The 15,370-nt window shown below is 31.2% G+C and overlaps 1 protein-coding gene across 1 annotated transcript; it reads left to right on the top strand.

The window, feature by feature from the left end:
* The first annotated feature begins 6,139 nt into the window (after nucleotides 1-6,139).
* LOC139500872 (uncharacterized) lies at nucleotides 6,140-12,960 on the top strand. Its single transcript, XM_071289766.1, has 3 exons — nucleotides 6,140-6,377; nucleotides 7,115-7,222; nucleotides 8,258-12,960. The coding sequence occupies exon 3, from the start codon at nucleotides 8,979-8,981 to the stop codon at nucleotides 11,859-11,861; it is 2,883 nt and encodes a 960-aa protein (XP_071145867.1). The 5' UTR covers nucleotides 6,140-6,377; nucleotides 7,115-7,222; nucleotides 8,258-8,978; the 3' UTR covers nucleotides 11,862-12,960.
* The last annotated feature ends 2,410 nt before the right edge of the window (nucleotides 12,961-15,370 follow it).

Genomic DNA, 15,370 nt, shown 5'->3' with positions numbered 1-15,370 from the left:
ATGTAGAAACAAATTGTATGGCCATGGACAGGAGGCCAGACCTACTGATGCTGACTATTCAAAGTACAAAAGTGAGGTAAAAAGTATTATTCTCCGAATTGCTCGATTTTGCAATATTGAGAACGAAATGCAGCAAAAACTGAATGACGTTTCTCAAAGACCTTTGGATGAAACTATTCTTATACAGTACCAAAACGCATTGATGCAGCAGAGTTAAAGAGACAGGAATATTGAAGAGGTATATTTCAAAAAGATGTTTGTCATTCTAAATGTTCATTTTGAAATAATTGAAAAAACGTGAAACTGAATTTATTTAAGACATTTTTTAATCAAGTTTGAAACATAACCAAAATCTAGTTGAACAAAATAGCTAACGAGCTTTCTACTTCTGTAGACATGTGACAATCAACATAATTCTTCATGTTAACAGAGAAAATCATGAACCTTTATAACAACGGATTCATATATATGGCAAAAAAATACACTAAAATACTTTCCACCTTGTACATGTATATTTTACTTTAGAAAATTCAATCAAGATGTCAAAAATAACCTCTTAATTTTTTTCCAAAGTCTTAGTTACTTAGTACATTAATCAAATACTAAGGATTTTCTTATTCCAGACATAAATTACCTTAGCCGTCTTTTGCACATCTTTTTAGAAATTTGGGTCCTCAATACTCTTCAACTTAATAGTTTGGCTTTTAAGATATTTTTAACTGAGCGTCACTGATTGAGTCTTATGTAGACGAGACGCGCGTTTGGCTTTTTTTATAAATTATAAGCCTGGTACATTTGATAACTATTACATAATTCAAGTGATATTAAAAAAAATATTTTATTATATTTTAGAAGGTTGATAAATTGCAACAACATCTGACAGCACAAAATGAAAGAATAGATTACCGTATGGGCATGCTCGAAGGCAAAGTCAGTGAAGTGGGTAAGCAAATTGAGAAGCATACAATGTATCTCAATAATCAATAATTAAGCAATCTTTGATAGTTTTGTTTCTTTGACTTTCCATACACTTTTATAATGTTCAATTAAAAAAAAAACTTTCTCGCTGTGGATATAAGTAATCCTTGTAAAGGTCCAGAATGATTTGCATAAACGGGATTAATTCTTTGAATGAACCAATCAGTGTATTTTTCATAATCAAAATACCGAGCAGTATCAGATTATCTACAACAGTATATTTTTTTTGCGAATTTGATTAAATCAAGATCTAAGATAAGAGAATACTGTCTAAGTTTTAAATATTTTTCTTTCTTTATAGACTACAGAATGATAAATTTCATTGGTAAGTTAAAAATAAACATATAGCATTAGTGATTAATTCAACAGGAAAACATTCATTTACTTCTTTTCTAACCTTTATGCTTACATTTCATTACTTCAATCATTTAGGGAAGATTAAGACTACCCTTCAGGGGCACCTCAGATCACCTTCAAACCTGGTGGGGTTTGTGTTGCCTAGTTATACTTTTCAATGTTGTGTTTTGTTTACTTTACTATTGTTTGTCTGTTTCTTTTTTATCTAGAGAGTTGTCAATTTACTTTCGATTTATGAGTAAGAATGTCCCCCTGCTATCTTTCAACCCTCTTTTTTAAAATACACGTTGTTCCAAGTCGGGTACCTCTTTTGAGTTATAACTGATATATATATATATATATATATATATATATATTTTCTTATTGACACTCGCATGAAGTTTCGATAGTAAAATACAAATGATGAAATCAAAATGACAATGTGTTATAATGTAAACTGTGCGAAACATTAAAAGTTGATTAACCACGACTTAACGTACGGGGCCAAATCAACTTGCTGAAAATAAGACATAATTATAAAACTTCATACCAAAAAACATTTATTTATCATACGTGGTTCTAATCTACCAAGTATTATTAACTTGATATAAGTGTCTTTTGCACTTCTTTCAGATTGTTGTCTCTTTGGCTCATTCCCCATTTTCATTCTCTGTTTTAACGTCATGCACTTAGACATGTATTAAACACACATCTAATCAATTAAATATTACCGAGAGGAAGGACCAAGAAATATCAACAGAAATGATACGTGCTTATGCTTATACATTTACCATGCTACATACCAAATATCATTGACTTCCAATAGTGGTACTACAAAAACTGACCTAATTACAAATCATCACCGCCGTGACATCACTCCTTAGTGTCAATTTTTTTGTGGTTCGTCGAGGCAAAACAAAACATTTGGTAAACTATTAATTACAGTTGGGAAAGTAGATTAAGAAGAGAATCTATCTTTAATTTTACAACTAATCTGATAAATATTTGTATTAATATTTGTCTTTATTGCTTTTTGATAGATTGACAGACATAATGATCCTAATTTCAATATGCTGTTCGAAACATTACTAACCAATAAAAAGGATATACATCCCTCATCTTATTTAAACAGTACATAACTTTTGTTTTCTATTTTTTTCCTTCATATTATAAACTATATAAAAATTTGGTAATACAAAAATTCTCCTTTCGAATTGAAATATGAATGATCTTGATTTTTTTTATTGTAAACACACATTTGTGTTTAGTGGGAGTGTGTTTTCCTCCCGTGAAAATTAAGTGTTAGCTCGTCACACCATCAATTCTTATTTCAGTGTTATTGTTATCGGTGAATGAAATGTAGTTTTTCACCTATTTTTTTCGGATATATCTCGAGGGTCCAATTATAAATAAATGTATGCAGGTGGAAAACATTCAATCGGAGGAGGGTTTGTTTGTCGCTCCATGAATGCTTGTATGTTAAAACTGTGAAATAATAAAAAAAAATCCCTCAATATAATTCCAATAGTTTGAAAAAAAAATTGGGATAGCTTTATGATTGTTTTAGTCTTATTTTTTTAATTTCGTTCTTCTAGAACAAGCTGAAGCCTGCATATCGGAACACTCCAAAGATGACACATATGCCATAACAAAAGATGTTAAACAGTGTTGCGAAATTCTGGAAAGATACAATGCACTGGTAGTCTTTGCCAAAGCAGGAGATGGCAAGTCTAAAACAAGTCTTCAAATAGCTAAAATGTACCAAGAAAAAATGTATACACCTATGTTATTTGTTAACGATGAAATAGTAAGAAAGAGAGAATTTATCAATTTTAATGATAAAAATATTGTAATAGTAGAAGATTTATTTGGTAGATCGAACATAGACTTCAATGAACATTTACATAGAGGTATACTTGATGTTTTTTATTCTTATATCAAAAGTGAATCTTGACAAACAAAATTAATAATGACAATCCGGGGCGAAGAAGAACTTATTAGGAAATTGGTCGAAAAGCACAAAATTTTCGAAAAAGATATTATCATTAATTTGGAAAAAAGTAGGAGTTTGCACTGTAATATGTCAATTTTGAGAAAACATGTGTATAAACATGGTATATCTCTATGTGAATGTAAGCGGATTAATATTATTGGAACATCTGCCCCACCTATGGTTTTAAGGACACGCAGTACAGACGTTTGTCAAATGAACGATAACTCAATTAGGATGTGCTTTTCATTTTTTTACGATGTATGTTGTGGAAAATATGAAATTCAAATAGGTTTTCCACAGGCTTGTTATTTATTTTGTAGCAACAAAAATTTCACAAAACAAAGACAGGCCTATTTTATTCACACATCCCAATCATTAGTAGAGGAAATGAATAATTTGAAAATTGAAGGTTTTGACAAAAAGCAAATTCAGTACCAATATTGCGTTTTAGTATATATCGCAATGAAAAGATCAATTGATTTGAGTGATGTTGATGAAAAATGTCTTCTTCAAATATTATCATCCGTGTATGATGAAAGTAAAAAAATAAAAATGCCTTTAATTAAAGCAGCTGTTATTTCTTTAGAAGGGACATACATAAGGAAAAATTCACCTTTACCGAAAAGAAAAGTATACAAGCAAACAAATGTTTCGGAGATGTATATTCTACAGCTTTATACCATTCAAGAGGCTATATTGGCATCATATGGCGATGACGTCGATGTTTTAACATTTTGTGACTTGAGTTTTTTGATTGAATACATAAGACCGAATGGCTTTAAGGATCCACTCAGTGACACCATGGTTTTGCTTTTCACTGAGTATGAACCCCTCGCCAAAAGACTTATTAGCATGATGATAAAGCATGGACTCGCGTTGGGATGTATTTAAAAGGTGTCGCGCTGCTGAATAGGCACGATAAACCAATACAGTTTTTCTTTGAAAGTTCAGAAGATTTTAAACCAGAACATTACGAATGTCTTATGAATGGTTTAATAAATTATGGTAAAAACGCAGAATTTGTCATGTTTCATCCAAAACTGTGCTAAAAAATAATGGTGCATTCCGGGAGGAAAATTTTCCTTGCCTTTTGCAGACCTATTGGTTCAGTGGACAAGGATCATTTTTTTGTAGAAATACAGACAAATTTTATCGTTCTTATTCTTTTTTGGAAATTGCACGATGTCGATATGAAATTGGTACTTACGTGTTCGAAAATCTCATAGCTAAAGGTTTTCCTGATATTGTATTAACTTTATTCCCACGTTTGAAACAGAATGCGATGAGAATAAGTCCGAATTATATAAAAACATTTTTAGATGGACTTTTAGATGAGGGAAAACGATCGAGTATTGTTTCGCAATTCAGAGACTTTTTTTAGGCATTGCTATTTAAATATGGAAGCATTCCAACCATTTTGAAGTTGTGTAGACCCCTAACCGGTTCTATATCAAACCCAAATATCATTAAAGTAGACGACAAATTACTCATAGGTAAACTCTCTGCATACCTAGAATCGGCAGCTGGTTACCAGGGCATTTCAAAAATGTCAGCACCAGTGGAATATAGACAAAATTCATATATTGTTTACTGGGATAAATTTTACTTTGAAATGAAGTATATTGAGGATGTTGCTAAATTTATTGTCGAACACGGTTTTAATGCAAACAATGAAAAATTCGTTCGGTTGATATTTGAGGAGTTGGTGTGCGACGAAAAAGATGATGATGAACCCGACAGATTTATGATGATGAAAAGAATGGAGACGAAGATGATCAACATGCCTTCAGACATTGTAAAAAAGTAGTTTTCGACGACTATCCAGATGATGAGTTAAGAGTTGATGAAAGTGGGAAAAGTGTTTTTAGTAAGTATTCGATTAGCCTCGTTAAGGACGTATACATAGATAATACCTTTTAAGAACCACTTTTAGCCGTCTGTTTCAGTTTTTGACTCATTTGAAATTGAAATTTGTGTCAGATATACCTTGTTCACGCATGTTAATTTTGCAATCAAGATTTCAATCGCTTTACGACGTCACAGATCCTGATCTAGATTTATCAAGTCATGATTCTTCCTTAGATGCAACCAGACCATTATGTGTCTCTTGTTTTCAATGATATTTACCCATTACAAATGATAAGACAAAGACAAACTAATGGTATGACAAGAAACTTAGTTATATATAATGCTAAAGATCCGTATACTTTTTGGTGATGATTCAAAATTTTATTTTGGAGTAATTGAGTTTTTTGTAAAAAAGTGTTTTTTCACATGTTGCATCCTATCTTGAAAACCATTATTAAATGACTATTGCTTAAAACTTTACACACTTCTTAGTTATATTAATCTAAAGATCTGTATTTTTTTTGGTGATTTTTTTAGAGTATTTTTTCACATGTTGTGCCGTATCTCAGAAACTATTTATGATTATAGCATAAAACTTCTCACACAAGACAAAGGGTGTATCATGCGCTCATGGCGCAGCTGTTTATTAACATATAAGCACCCCACCACACTGTAAATATCTGTGATAATATTTGATTCAGCATGAAACACATTTATCCCAAGTTTGAGTGCTCCGATATAAATATAAAATTGAGGAAAATAGCTGTACAGAACAAAACATTGGTTTCCTTCCCCCTTACATTCATTCCTAATAAAAAATGCACTTTGTTAGAATAAAGTACAAAAAAACTTCCAAGTTGCCTTCAACTGCAATTATATTGTATGCTTGCGAAACAAAAATATCCATACTTGCTGCATGTGTATGCACTGTTCTGATTTATACGTGTTATAGCTTTATTGACAGTAAACTGAAAAGTGTTGAATATTATTTTTTTCCAAACTGTTTTCAAACAATTACAAGGCTAACATGGCTAACTTTTTTATGAATGTACCTGTGGTCAATACTATTGCTAATGTTTAATCTTATTTATGTTGTTTATTTCAGAGTATTATATACAAGAATTTTCATTGAATTAACAACCGAGGTTGCTAGAAACATGGAGCTTGATTGTTGAAAACGAGTGTATTATGAAAGTTTGCTTCATGTACTTGAACACCCTTGGTAAGGTTTAAAACATATTTAAGATCAAATTGAGAATGGAAATAGGGAATGTGTCAAAGAGATGACAACCCAACCAAAGAGCAGAACGCAGCACAAGGCTACCAATTGGTCTTCAACACGGAGAACATCATACACCCAGAGTCGTACTTGAGCTGGCACCTTAACAAAAAGGTGTACTAGTTCAGATAAAATTGACGCCATAATAAACTCCAAAACATATAAATGATATAAAATTTAAAAAAAACCATAGAAGACTTACAAAGGACAGAGGCTCCTGAATTGGGACCGTCTCAAAAATGTGACATTAATTACATACAGTAACTCTAAATGACTTGTTTTTATTTTATACTGCAACTACATGTACATGTACCTGTGTTTATTTCCAAAAATATAGTAACATAGCTATATTTTGTATAATGTCAATTTAAAAAAAAAAGTATTTTCCTGACATTGACCATATATTGTATATTTATTAGACAGTTATATATGTATATGATTAAGATTAAAGAAAATATTTCCTAAAAATATGTTTACATGTTTAATTATAAACGACTTTTTCCATATTTTTTTATGTAATCTTTTGTATGCATAATACAAGAAGAACATAAGATATATTAATCATTTAATGTGAGGTTTTTTTTACGAATCATAGATGTATAATATTTTGTTTGCCTAGCGACAAAGTGGTGTTGTGTGATATGTGAGTGAACTTACTAAGGTTCTTTCATCTTTATTAGTTTCAGAATTACACCTAGATGTTTTTGCATTTCCATGGGTAAAAGCAAGAAAAATAAAGCTGCTGTAAAGGCCAGAAGTAAACAACGACGCATATACAAGAAACAGAGGTAAGGGAGATATAACGTAAAGACGATTCACTGCATGGATTATATAATGATATCATGTTTACTATTGAGTTTGAAATTACATTGCTAAAAAGACTTATTATACCCCACAGACAAAGTTTTGGGGGTAAAAAGGATTCACCCTGTCTCTCTGTCTGTCCATATGTCTTGTAAGAGCAACTAATCCTGGTCCCAAATATTTAAAGGGAGACAATTGAACTAGTTTATCCTGTAGGGAGTTGATTCACAGCTCTGTGCAACACTCTCAGAATGCTTAAAACTATCCACACTGGTCTGTGTATCATTGTGCAAAAATTAAAATTAAAAAATAAAGTAAAATGGAAAAATTGACCTCCCTGCCCAATTTTTGGCTCACCTGACCTGACATGTCAAGTAAGCTTTTCTCATAACATGACCAAAATTGTCAGTCAACCCCTTAAGGAGTTATTGCCCTTTATAGTCAATTTTTAACAGTTATCATAAATTTTGTAATCTTTTACAAAAATCTTCTGAAACTTTTAGACCAAATTAAACCAAACTTGGCCACCATCATTGCTACTAAGGATATGAAGTTTAATACATGTGTCCGATGACCCCTGCCTGTCAACCAACATGGCGGACATGGTTAAAATTGGACATAGGGGTTAAATGCAGTTTTTGGTTTATATCTCTGACACTAAATCATTTAGAGCAAATTTGATGGGTGGCAAAAATGTTGATCACATTAAGATTTGTCTGCCCTGAAGTTTTCAGACTAAATCAACAACTTGTTGTTGGGTTGCTGCCCTAAATAAGTAATTTTACAGACATTTTTCAGTTTTTTGTTATTATCTTAGATATCAATATAGTATCTAATAATATCTAATATTTATACTATCAATTATGTTTTAACCTTATTTTACATGATTTTCAAAGTATTAGCAAATACAGGTGAGCGACAGAGCCTCTAGCTTTTTATGATGTAACTTAAACACATGTTTTTGTTTGGCCTAAGCCTAAAATAAACTTGTATATATATTGTATTTTATTATTTTTCAGATATCTGAATAAAAAAAGAGAAAATGAAGAGCAAGTGTGTGAAATAAATAATGTTGAAACAATTGAGAGCCCACAAGAAAGAAAAAAACACGCCAAAGAAACATCAGGCAATAACAGATACAGATGAATTTTACAAAGAAATGAACGATGACCCACTCTTCTCCAGAATGGTTCAATACCAAAAAAGTAAACGTTTCTCTGCTTTCTTGCACAACAGGATGCAACAAAAGAATGTTTAATTATAATTGATAAGAAAATTTTCATGTTTATTCCCCTCTTTTGTAAACTTTGTTATTTTCAGTTTACTTTGTTTTTTTCATACATTAAGATATTTTAATATACTTTGTTATTTTCAATATACTTTGTAATATCAATAGCAATATAAACATTGTAACACAATGATTTTGTAACTTTTATATTTCATTTGACAATTGAATCTATAGCAAGTAAGAGTTTTTGAAAAGAAAATATTGAAACAGTTATTTTGCTTTCAAAGTGACATTTTGTTGAAATCTGGTCTTGTTAAATGGAAAGCTTGCACAAGATACGCACCCTGAAGCAGCAACCTCTAGCTTATGGAAAGCTTGCACAGAGACATGCACTCTGAAGCAGCTACCTTTACTGGATGGAAAGCTTGCACAGGGACATGCATTCTGAAGCAGCTACCTTTACTTATTGACCAATTTCTCCAAGAATCACCCTTTTTACTTTTCAAGTTTAAATGGAACCACAGGCTAAAAGGTCTAGAATAATTTGTAGTGTTTGTAATGAAGAATTTTCTGATAGGCATTTTAGAAGACATGCACTTGAATGTAAGAAATTAGATTTTGATATCACTTTAAACCAGAATAATGACTTTCAAGAGAATGATATCTGTAATAATACATTTGATGATCCAAATTGTATAAGTGATGATGAAGAACAGATAGACTATAATAAGTTTTTCAGTAGCCATATTAACTGTGCAGAATTGCAAAATTTAGATGAAGAAGATATACGTTGCTTTTTTGATAATGATTCAGATGATAGTTTTATTGATTCTGTAGATAATTTTTCTGATTATGAACTTTCTGAGGAAGAAAGTGAAATAAATACAAATGATAGCATTGTAAATAACCTTGACGGAGACACCCTTATAACAAATGAGACATACTGGTTTTGTCGTATGTTAGTGTTATGGCAGTGTGTATATTATATATCTGACTCAGCTGTTGGGTTTTTGTTAAAAATTTTATTTGCTTTTTTTAAACTGTTTTCTGTAACTTCTGAACAGTTGAAAAGGGTATGTATAATTTTTCCAAAAAATATGTACATGATGTCAAAAATGCTTAGTAAAGACACTGAAAATTTTACAAAATTTGTAATATGTGTAAAATGTTTTACATTATATGATTATGGAGAGTGTTCTCATATTCTTGAAGGTTTAGTTGTAACCAAACATTGTTCTCATGCGGACTTTCCGAACCACAGAATGTTACATCGGAGAACTGTTTGTAATCAGGCTCTTCTAATCGGGGTTGAGAGAGGACCTTCCATAAAGCTCATTCCATATAAGATTTTCTGTTATAAATCATTGAAGGCCAGTCTTCAAAAATTTGTTCTTCGTCCTGATTTTGAAGAAGTTTGTGAAAGATGGAGGTTCAGAGAGCAGAGAGATAACATTTTACAAGATGTCTATGATGGCAGAATATGGGATGACTTTAATGGGAATAAGTTTAATTTTTTCTGTGAAGAAGGAAATTATGGATTAATGTTGAATGTTGACTGGTGGCAACCCTATAAATATACAAATTATTCTATCGGTGCAATATACTTGATTTTCTTAAATTTACCTAGGGAAGAAAGGTTTAAAAGGGAAAATATGATTTTAGTAGGTGTGATTCCTGATATGAAATCTGAACCTCCAACAAACACTTTTTTACTTCCTTTAGTTAAAGAACTGAAAACAGCTTGGTCAACAGGATTTTTGTTGTATTCATTCAAATCACCAGCAAACTTGAAATGCTTTAAGCTTGCACTTCTCTGTGTTGGATGTGATGTGCCAGCTAGTAGGAAACTTTGTGGATTTCTTGGTCATTCGGCAACCATAGGATGCAATAAATGTAAAAAAGAATTTCCAGGAATGGTTGGAGAAAAAAACTATGGTGGATTTGATAGATCGTTATGGCCAGAAAGAAAAAATCATACTCACAGGGAAGAATGCAAACTCATTCTAGAAAGTACTAGTAAGGGAGACAAATTGAAGTTAGAAAAACAATTTGGTACAAGATATTCATGCCTTCTAGAACTGCCATATTTTGATCCTGTGTGTATGACTCCCATAGATCCAATGCACAACTTATTTCTTGGTACCGCAAAGCATATGTTTAAGATTTGGAAAACAAAAGGACTCTTGGATGATGAAAAATGCAAAATGATTGAGAATAAGATCTTGCTTTTTAGTTGCCCATCAGATGTTGGAAAGCTACCTAAAAAGATATCTTCTTCAATGGGATCTTTTAATGCTGATCAGCTTAAGAACTGGACAATTTTGTTTTCAGTTTATGCTTTGAAAGGAATTTTACCTGACGAACACTTAGAATGCTGGAGGAAATTTGTACTAGCTTGTAGGAGATTGTGCTCGAGATATTTATCTGTTGGAAATGCCAAGGTTGCTGATCGACTTTTGTTGGATTTTTGTAGAATGTTTGAAAGCCTTTATGGCGACCAATTTGTTACACCAAACATGCATCTTCATGGTCATCTTCTTGATTGTATTTTAGATTATGGACCAGTATATTCATTTTGGTTGTTCAGTTTTGAAAGGCAAAATGGAATTTTAGGATCTTATAAAACCAATAAAAAAAATGTCGAAGTGCAGATAATGAAGAGATTTCTTGCTGAATCCAGAGCAAGAGATAAAGACGAGGTCATAAGTCCAAATTTTGCACAGCTGTTTGAAGAACTATCTGGCACGGTTAGGGAAAGAGGAACCTTAGCTGAAATAAATTGCTTGCAGCAAGCTAGTCTAATAGAAAGGTCATCACTTAGTTGTAATATAGCAGATGTTCCTTGGGATTTATCTGAAGGTATTTTTGTACAAAAACCTAAATCAGAGTCATTGTGTGACGAGGATGCAAGAATTTTATCTGATTTTTATAGTACTTTGTATACTTCTGAATTTGAAATTTGTAGATCATACCAAAAGGCTAAAGAAGCCTATTTACATGGTTCTATTTTAGGATCACAATATAGTAGAAGTGTGAGGTCTTCGTATGTAATGGGATTTTGGTGTGGTGATAATGGTAGCATTGAACTTGAGAATAATGATTTCAATCCTTCTCCGGGACAAATTGAAAAGTTTCTTATACACTCTATTATTCTAAATGGTACAATAAAAACTCATTACTTGGCAAAAGTACGTTGGTTCCAGAAGTTGGAAGATCGAATTAGACATTTTTATGGGAAGCCAGTAGAAGTTTGGTCTTCGAATTTGTACAGACAAAATGGTTCTGCCTCATTTATTCCTGTTCATAGAATTAAATGCAGATTTGTGTTTGCTAAGACAAAATTGTTTAACAAAGATGTTTTGGTTATTTCACCTAGAGAGCGTTATATTTTATAACATAATATTACATTTATTTACTTATTTAGAAAATTTATATGACTATTCTTTATTGTATGAGGGGTCAAACAAGATGATAATGAGACAATATTAGGCTTGGTAAAGATAGTGTTTTCAATAAATGTTATTTGCATTAATATTAATCCTATCTGTAAACATTAAAACAGATTCCTAAAAATTTGTAAACATTTTTTGTTTGGTTTAATGGAAAAAAAGAAGTAATAGATTTTTAGCAGTGTTAAATTTTACTAACTTAATGCTAAAATAGTTTTAAGGTAGATCATCTCAAAATAAATGTTTATATCACAATCTATGATTTTAATATACATGTAGTAGTACACAATTTATATGCAAGACTTGTTCTTAATTAAAAAAAAAAAGTTATCCATTGTATCATTTAGAAAATTTTAATTATGACTGAATATTTGTTTTTGTAAATTAATATTTTTCAACTGAACCATAAAATGAAGATAACTCATATATCTATTTTTTATTTTTTGAATGATTATGAAATTTTTATTTTTTACTTTGCCTTTAGTAGAATTTAATTAACAAGAAAGGTTGCACCACTGTTTTATCATTTCAAACTTCATCTGGTAGACTTTTTTGCATTTACAAATTGTGTTCTCCTGTCAAGGAAACAATCTTCTGTAAAAAATCTATACAATATTGGTCAACTTTGCACACACCAAAGCTTGAAAAATAACAAGGAAACCAATTTGTTAATTATATGAAATATACATTTTGACAAAGTATTTTAAATTTCTATCTGAGGACAGAATAAGTGATGATCCATCTTAAAATAATATGAAACATTTGTGCAAAACCATTGACCATCAAAAGTTTGTGCAATAATATTGGTCGGTGCATGTCAACTTAAGTGAGGAATGTAAATAGGCATTTTTTGTCAAAAAAATTATTTTATATTAGTGTTTAAAGCAATTTTAAGCCTTAAGTTAATAATTTTATTTATATGTATATAGAAAAAGGGGTGGATAATTTTACCTTTGTATGTTCATTGACAGAAACATTTGTCATTAAAGTTTTTGATAAATGTTGTAATCAAATATGACAAGTACACTTTATCGAAATAATTGTAAATGAAATTAAATGAATACTCAGTGTAACTCTAATTGTTCTTATTTTTAACACATTCATCTTCTATGTGTTATTGTAATCTTCTTATGTATTTGGAAAATGTGGTATGAAAGCCAATGAGACCTCTTTTCAATAGGGAAGAAATGACAAATAATTCACAAATGAAAATCATGTAAGGACTTCAACAATGAGCAAAACCCACAACCAAGTATTTCTAGAAATCGAAGGCCCTGCACTTACAGATCAAAATATTAATTCAACAGAGAAACCAATTTAATGATTTAATCAAAAGAACTGTATGAACAGTAAATTTGACTGGGTCCTTTTTTAGTTTATTTTAGTTTATATGAAGACCAATTCAATTATGATTAGTGACACTAAATTCAAAAATCAACAATAGTTTATTTTATTAAATATATATACCACAGTTTATTTAAATATATGGATATATCAATTTTTATCCGGAGATCAATGAACAAGGTATTGGATTTTAAACAACTAACAATAAATCAACCATTCAATGAAGAAGGATATAAACATATGGAGATGTGCTATGTTTGCTTCTGAGACAACTATATATCAAAAAAGTTCAAATGAAGTGGATCGATGTAAGCAATTAACAGGAAATTTAAAAGGTACAGCCTCCAATTAGAAAACCCATACCAGATAATCAGTTTTAAAAGGCTCTGATATGGTAAACGTGAATCAATTCAATTGAGAAAACTTTAAAGTCCAATATATAACAAAACAATTATGAAAAACAGGCGCCTGACTTGGGGCAAGCCGCAGACAGGTATATATACATGTGGCGGGTTAAACATATTTGTGAGCAATCAACCCTCTCCCTAACTCGGAACAGTAGTGTTACAGCTAAACATAATCAATGAAGGGCAATGGAATGTTGCAGGAATTAAATTGTCTGCTGCTACAACAGAATTTTTAAAAAATCTCTAAAAATCCAGTTAAACATATTTAAATAAAGATATGGAAAGGTGTAAAAGGTGAAGGGTAACATAAACAACTTTTCAAAATGTGTGAAAAGATGAAAGACAACCTTTTGCATATTTTCAAAAGTTAGAAAAAGGTGGAAGGTGATATTTAAAAATCTTTTTTCAACAACAAAAGGTGAAAGGCGACATTTGTTTACCTTTTGTAGCATCAAAAGTAGCAAGATGACATTTTTAGACATTTTTACAATGACGAAAGATGAAAGACCACCTTTTGTTCTACGAAAGGTAACAAAATGTAAACTTCCAAAATGGATCACCTTTTGAGCACATTTTGGCTTCTGAAAAATATGAACAAAAGGTTCGTTTTCATGCAGTGGAAAAGATAAATAACAGTCTACAAAGGACAATATATGTAACGTAATTGTGTATATTACATAATGTGAAGACTGCTATGTATGAAACAAACAATAAGGTTAAACAATGAGAGAAAAGTAGTCTTTATTATTAGACAAATGTTTGGTTATTGATTCGATATCTGATCAGTCTTGAAACAATGTACCAAATTCAAAACAATGTTTGATTTCTATTAGTACATGTAGTTGGTTGTTGACAAATATTACAAACCTTTGAAACCATGCGTTTCTTAGTTTATAAAAACTGGTACACACTCAATGATATGAAGAAAAGATAAAGTAAAATAACGAAAATACCGAACCCCGAGTCAAATTGAAAACAGAATGTGCCTTTTCAAATGGCAAAAATCAAAACCTCAAACACATCGAGCGAATGAATAACAACTTTCATATTCCGTACTCTGTACATGCATTTTATGTAGAAAATGTGGGATTACAACTGGTTATATAGCTTATTAATGGCATATAGACAAATCACTTTAGTAAAAACGAAAGACAAAAATACAAAAGTTCACCATAACACAATCACACAATGTCGGAAATTATAAGTACCGAGCCACGTAAAATGGATTTTATTGAAAGACTAATCAGTAAATGTGAATATTCAATACTGAGCAAACGACCACATCTCACTGAAGTTCAAAACCTCACAGTAAAAAGCAAACATATTGATATTTCCCAACCACGCAGTATTAGTTCATTGAAATACACAGACACTTGTGATTATAACACACTGGATGCTTTACTGAGGTACATGTAACAAATTCAGGAAATACGGTCATGTTTTGCCCGACAACATTTGTTTAGTAAATAGTACGACCTTTCTAACATGTTGAGATATTTTCCCCTGTCCAACAAATCGAGCACACAGGACAAATGCGGGGTTCCAACTCATAAACTCGGAGTTGACAAGTTAGCTATATAGCAGCTACTGAGACCGCTCGACAAACGATGTACTATACTTGGAAAAGGTAAGCAATATACGTGTATTTCAAGTTGCGTTTGGAAAGTAGTCATAAACGTGAAAAGAAACTAGGATTATGGCTAC

The sequence above is a fragment of the Mytilus edulis genome, chromosome 13 (genome assembly GCF_963676685.1).
Source record: "Mytilus edulis chromosome 13, xbMytEdul2.2, whole genome shotgun sequence".
In the NCBI taxonomy this organism is placed as follows: domain Eukaryota; kingdom Metazoa; phylum Mollusca; class Bivalvia; order Mytilida; family Mytilidae; genus Mytilus; species Mytilus edulis.
This window is presented reverse-complemented; position numbering and strand designations above follow the sequence as displayed.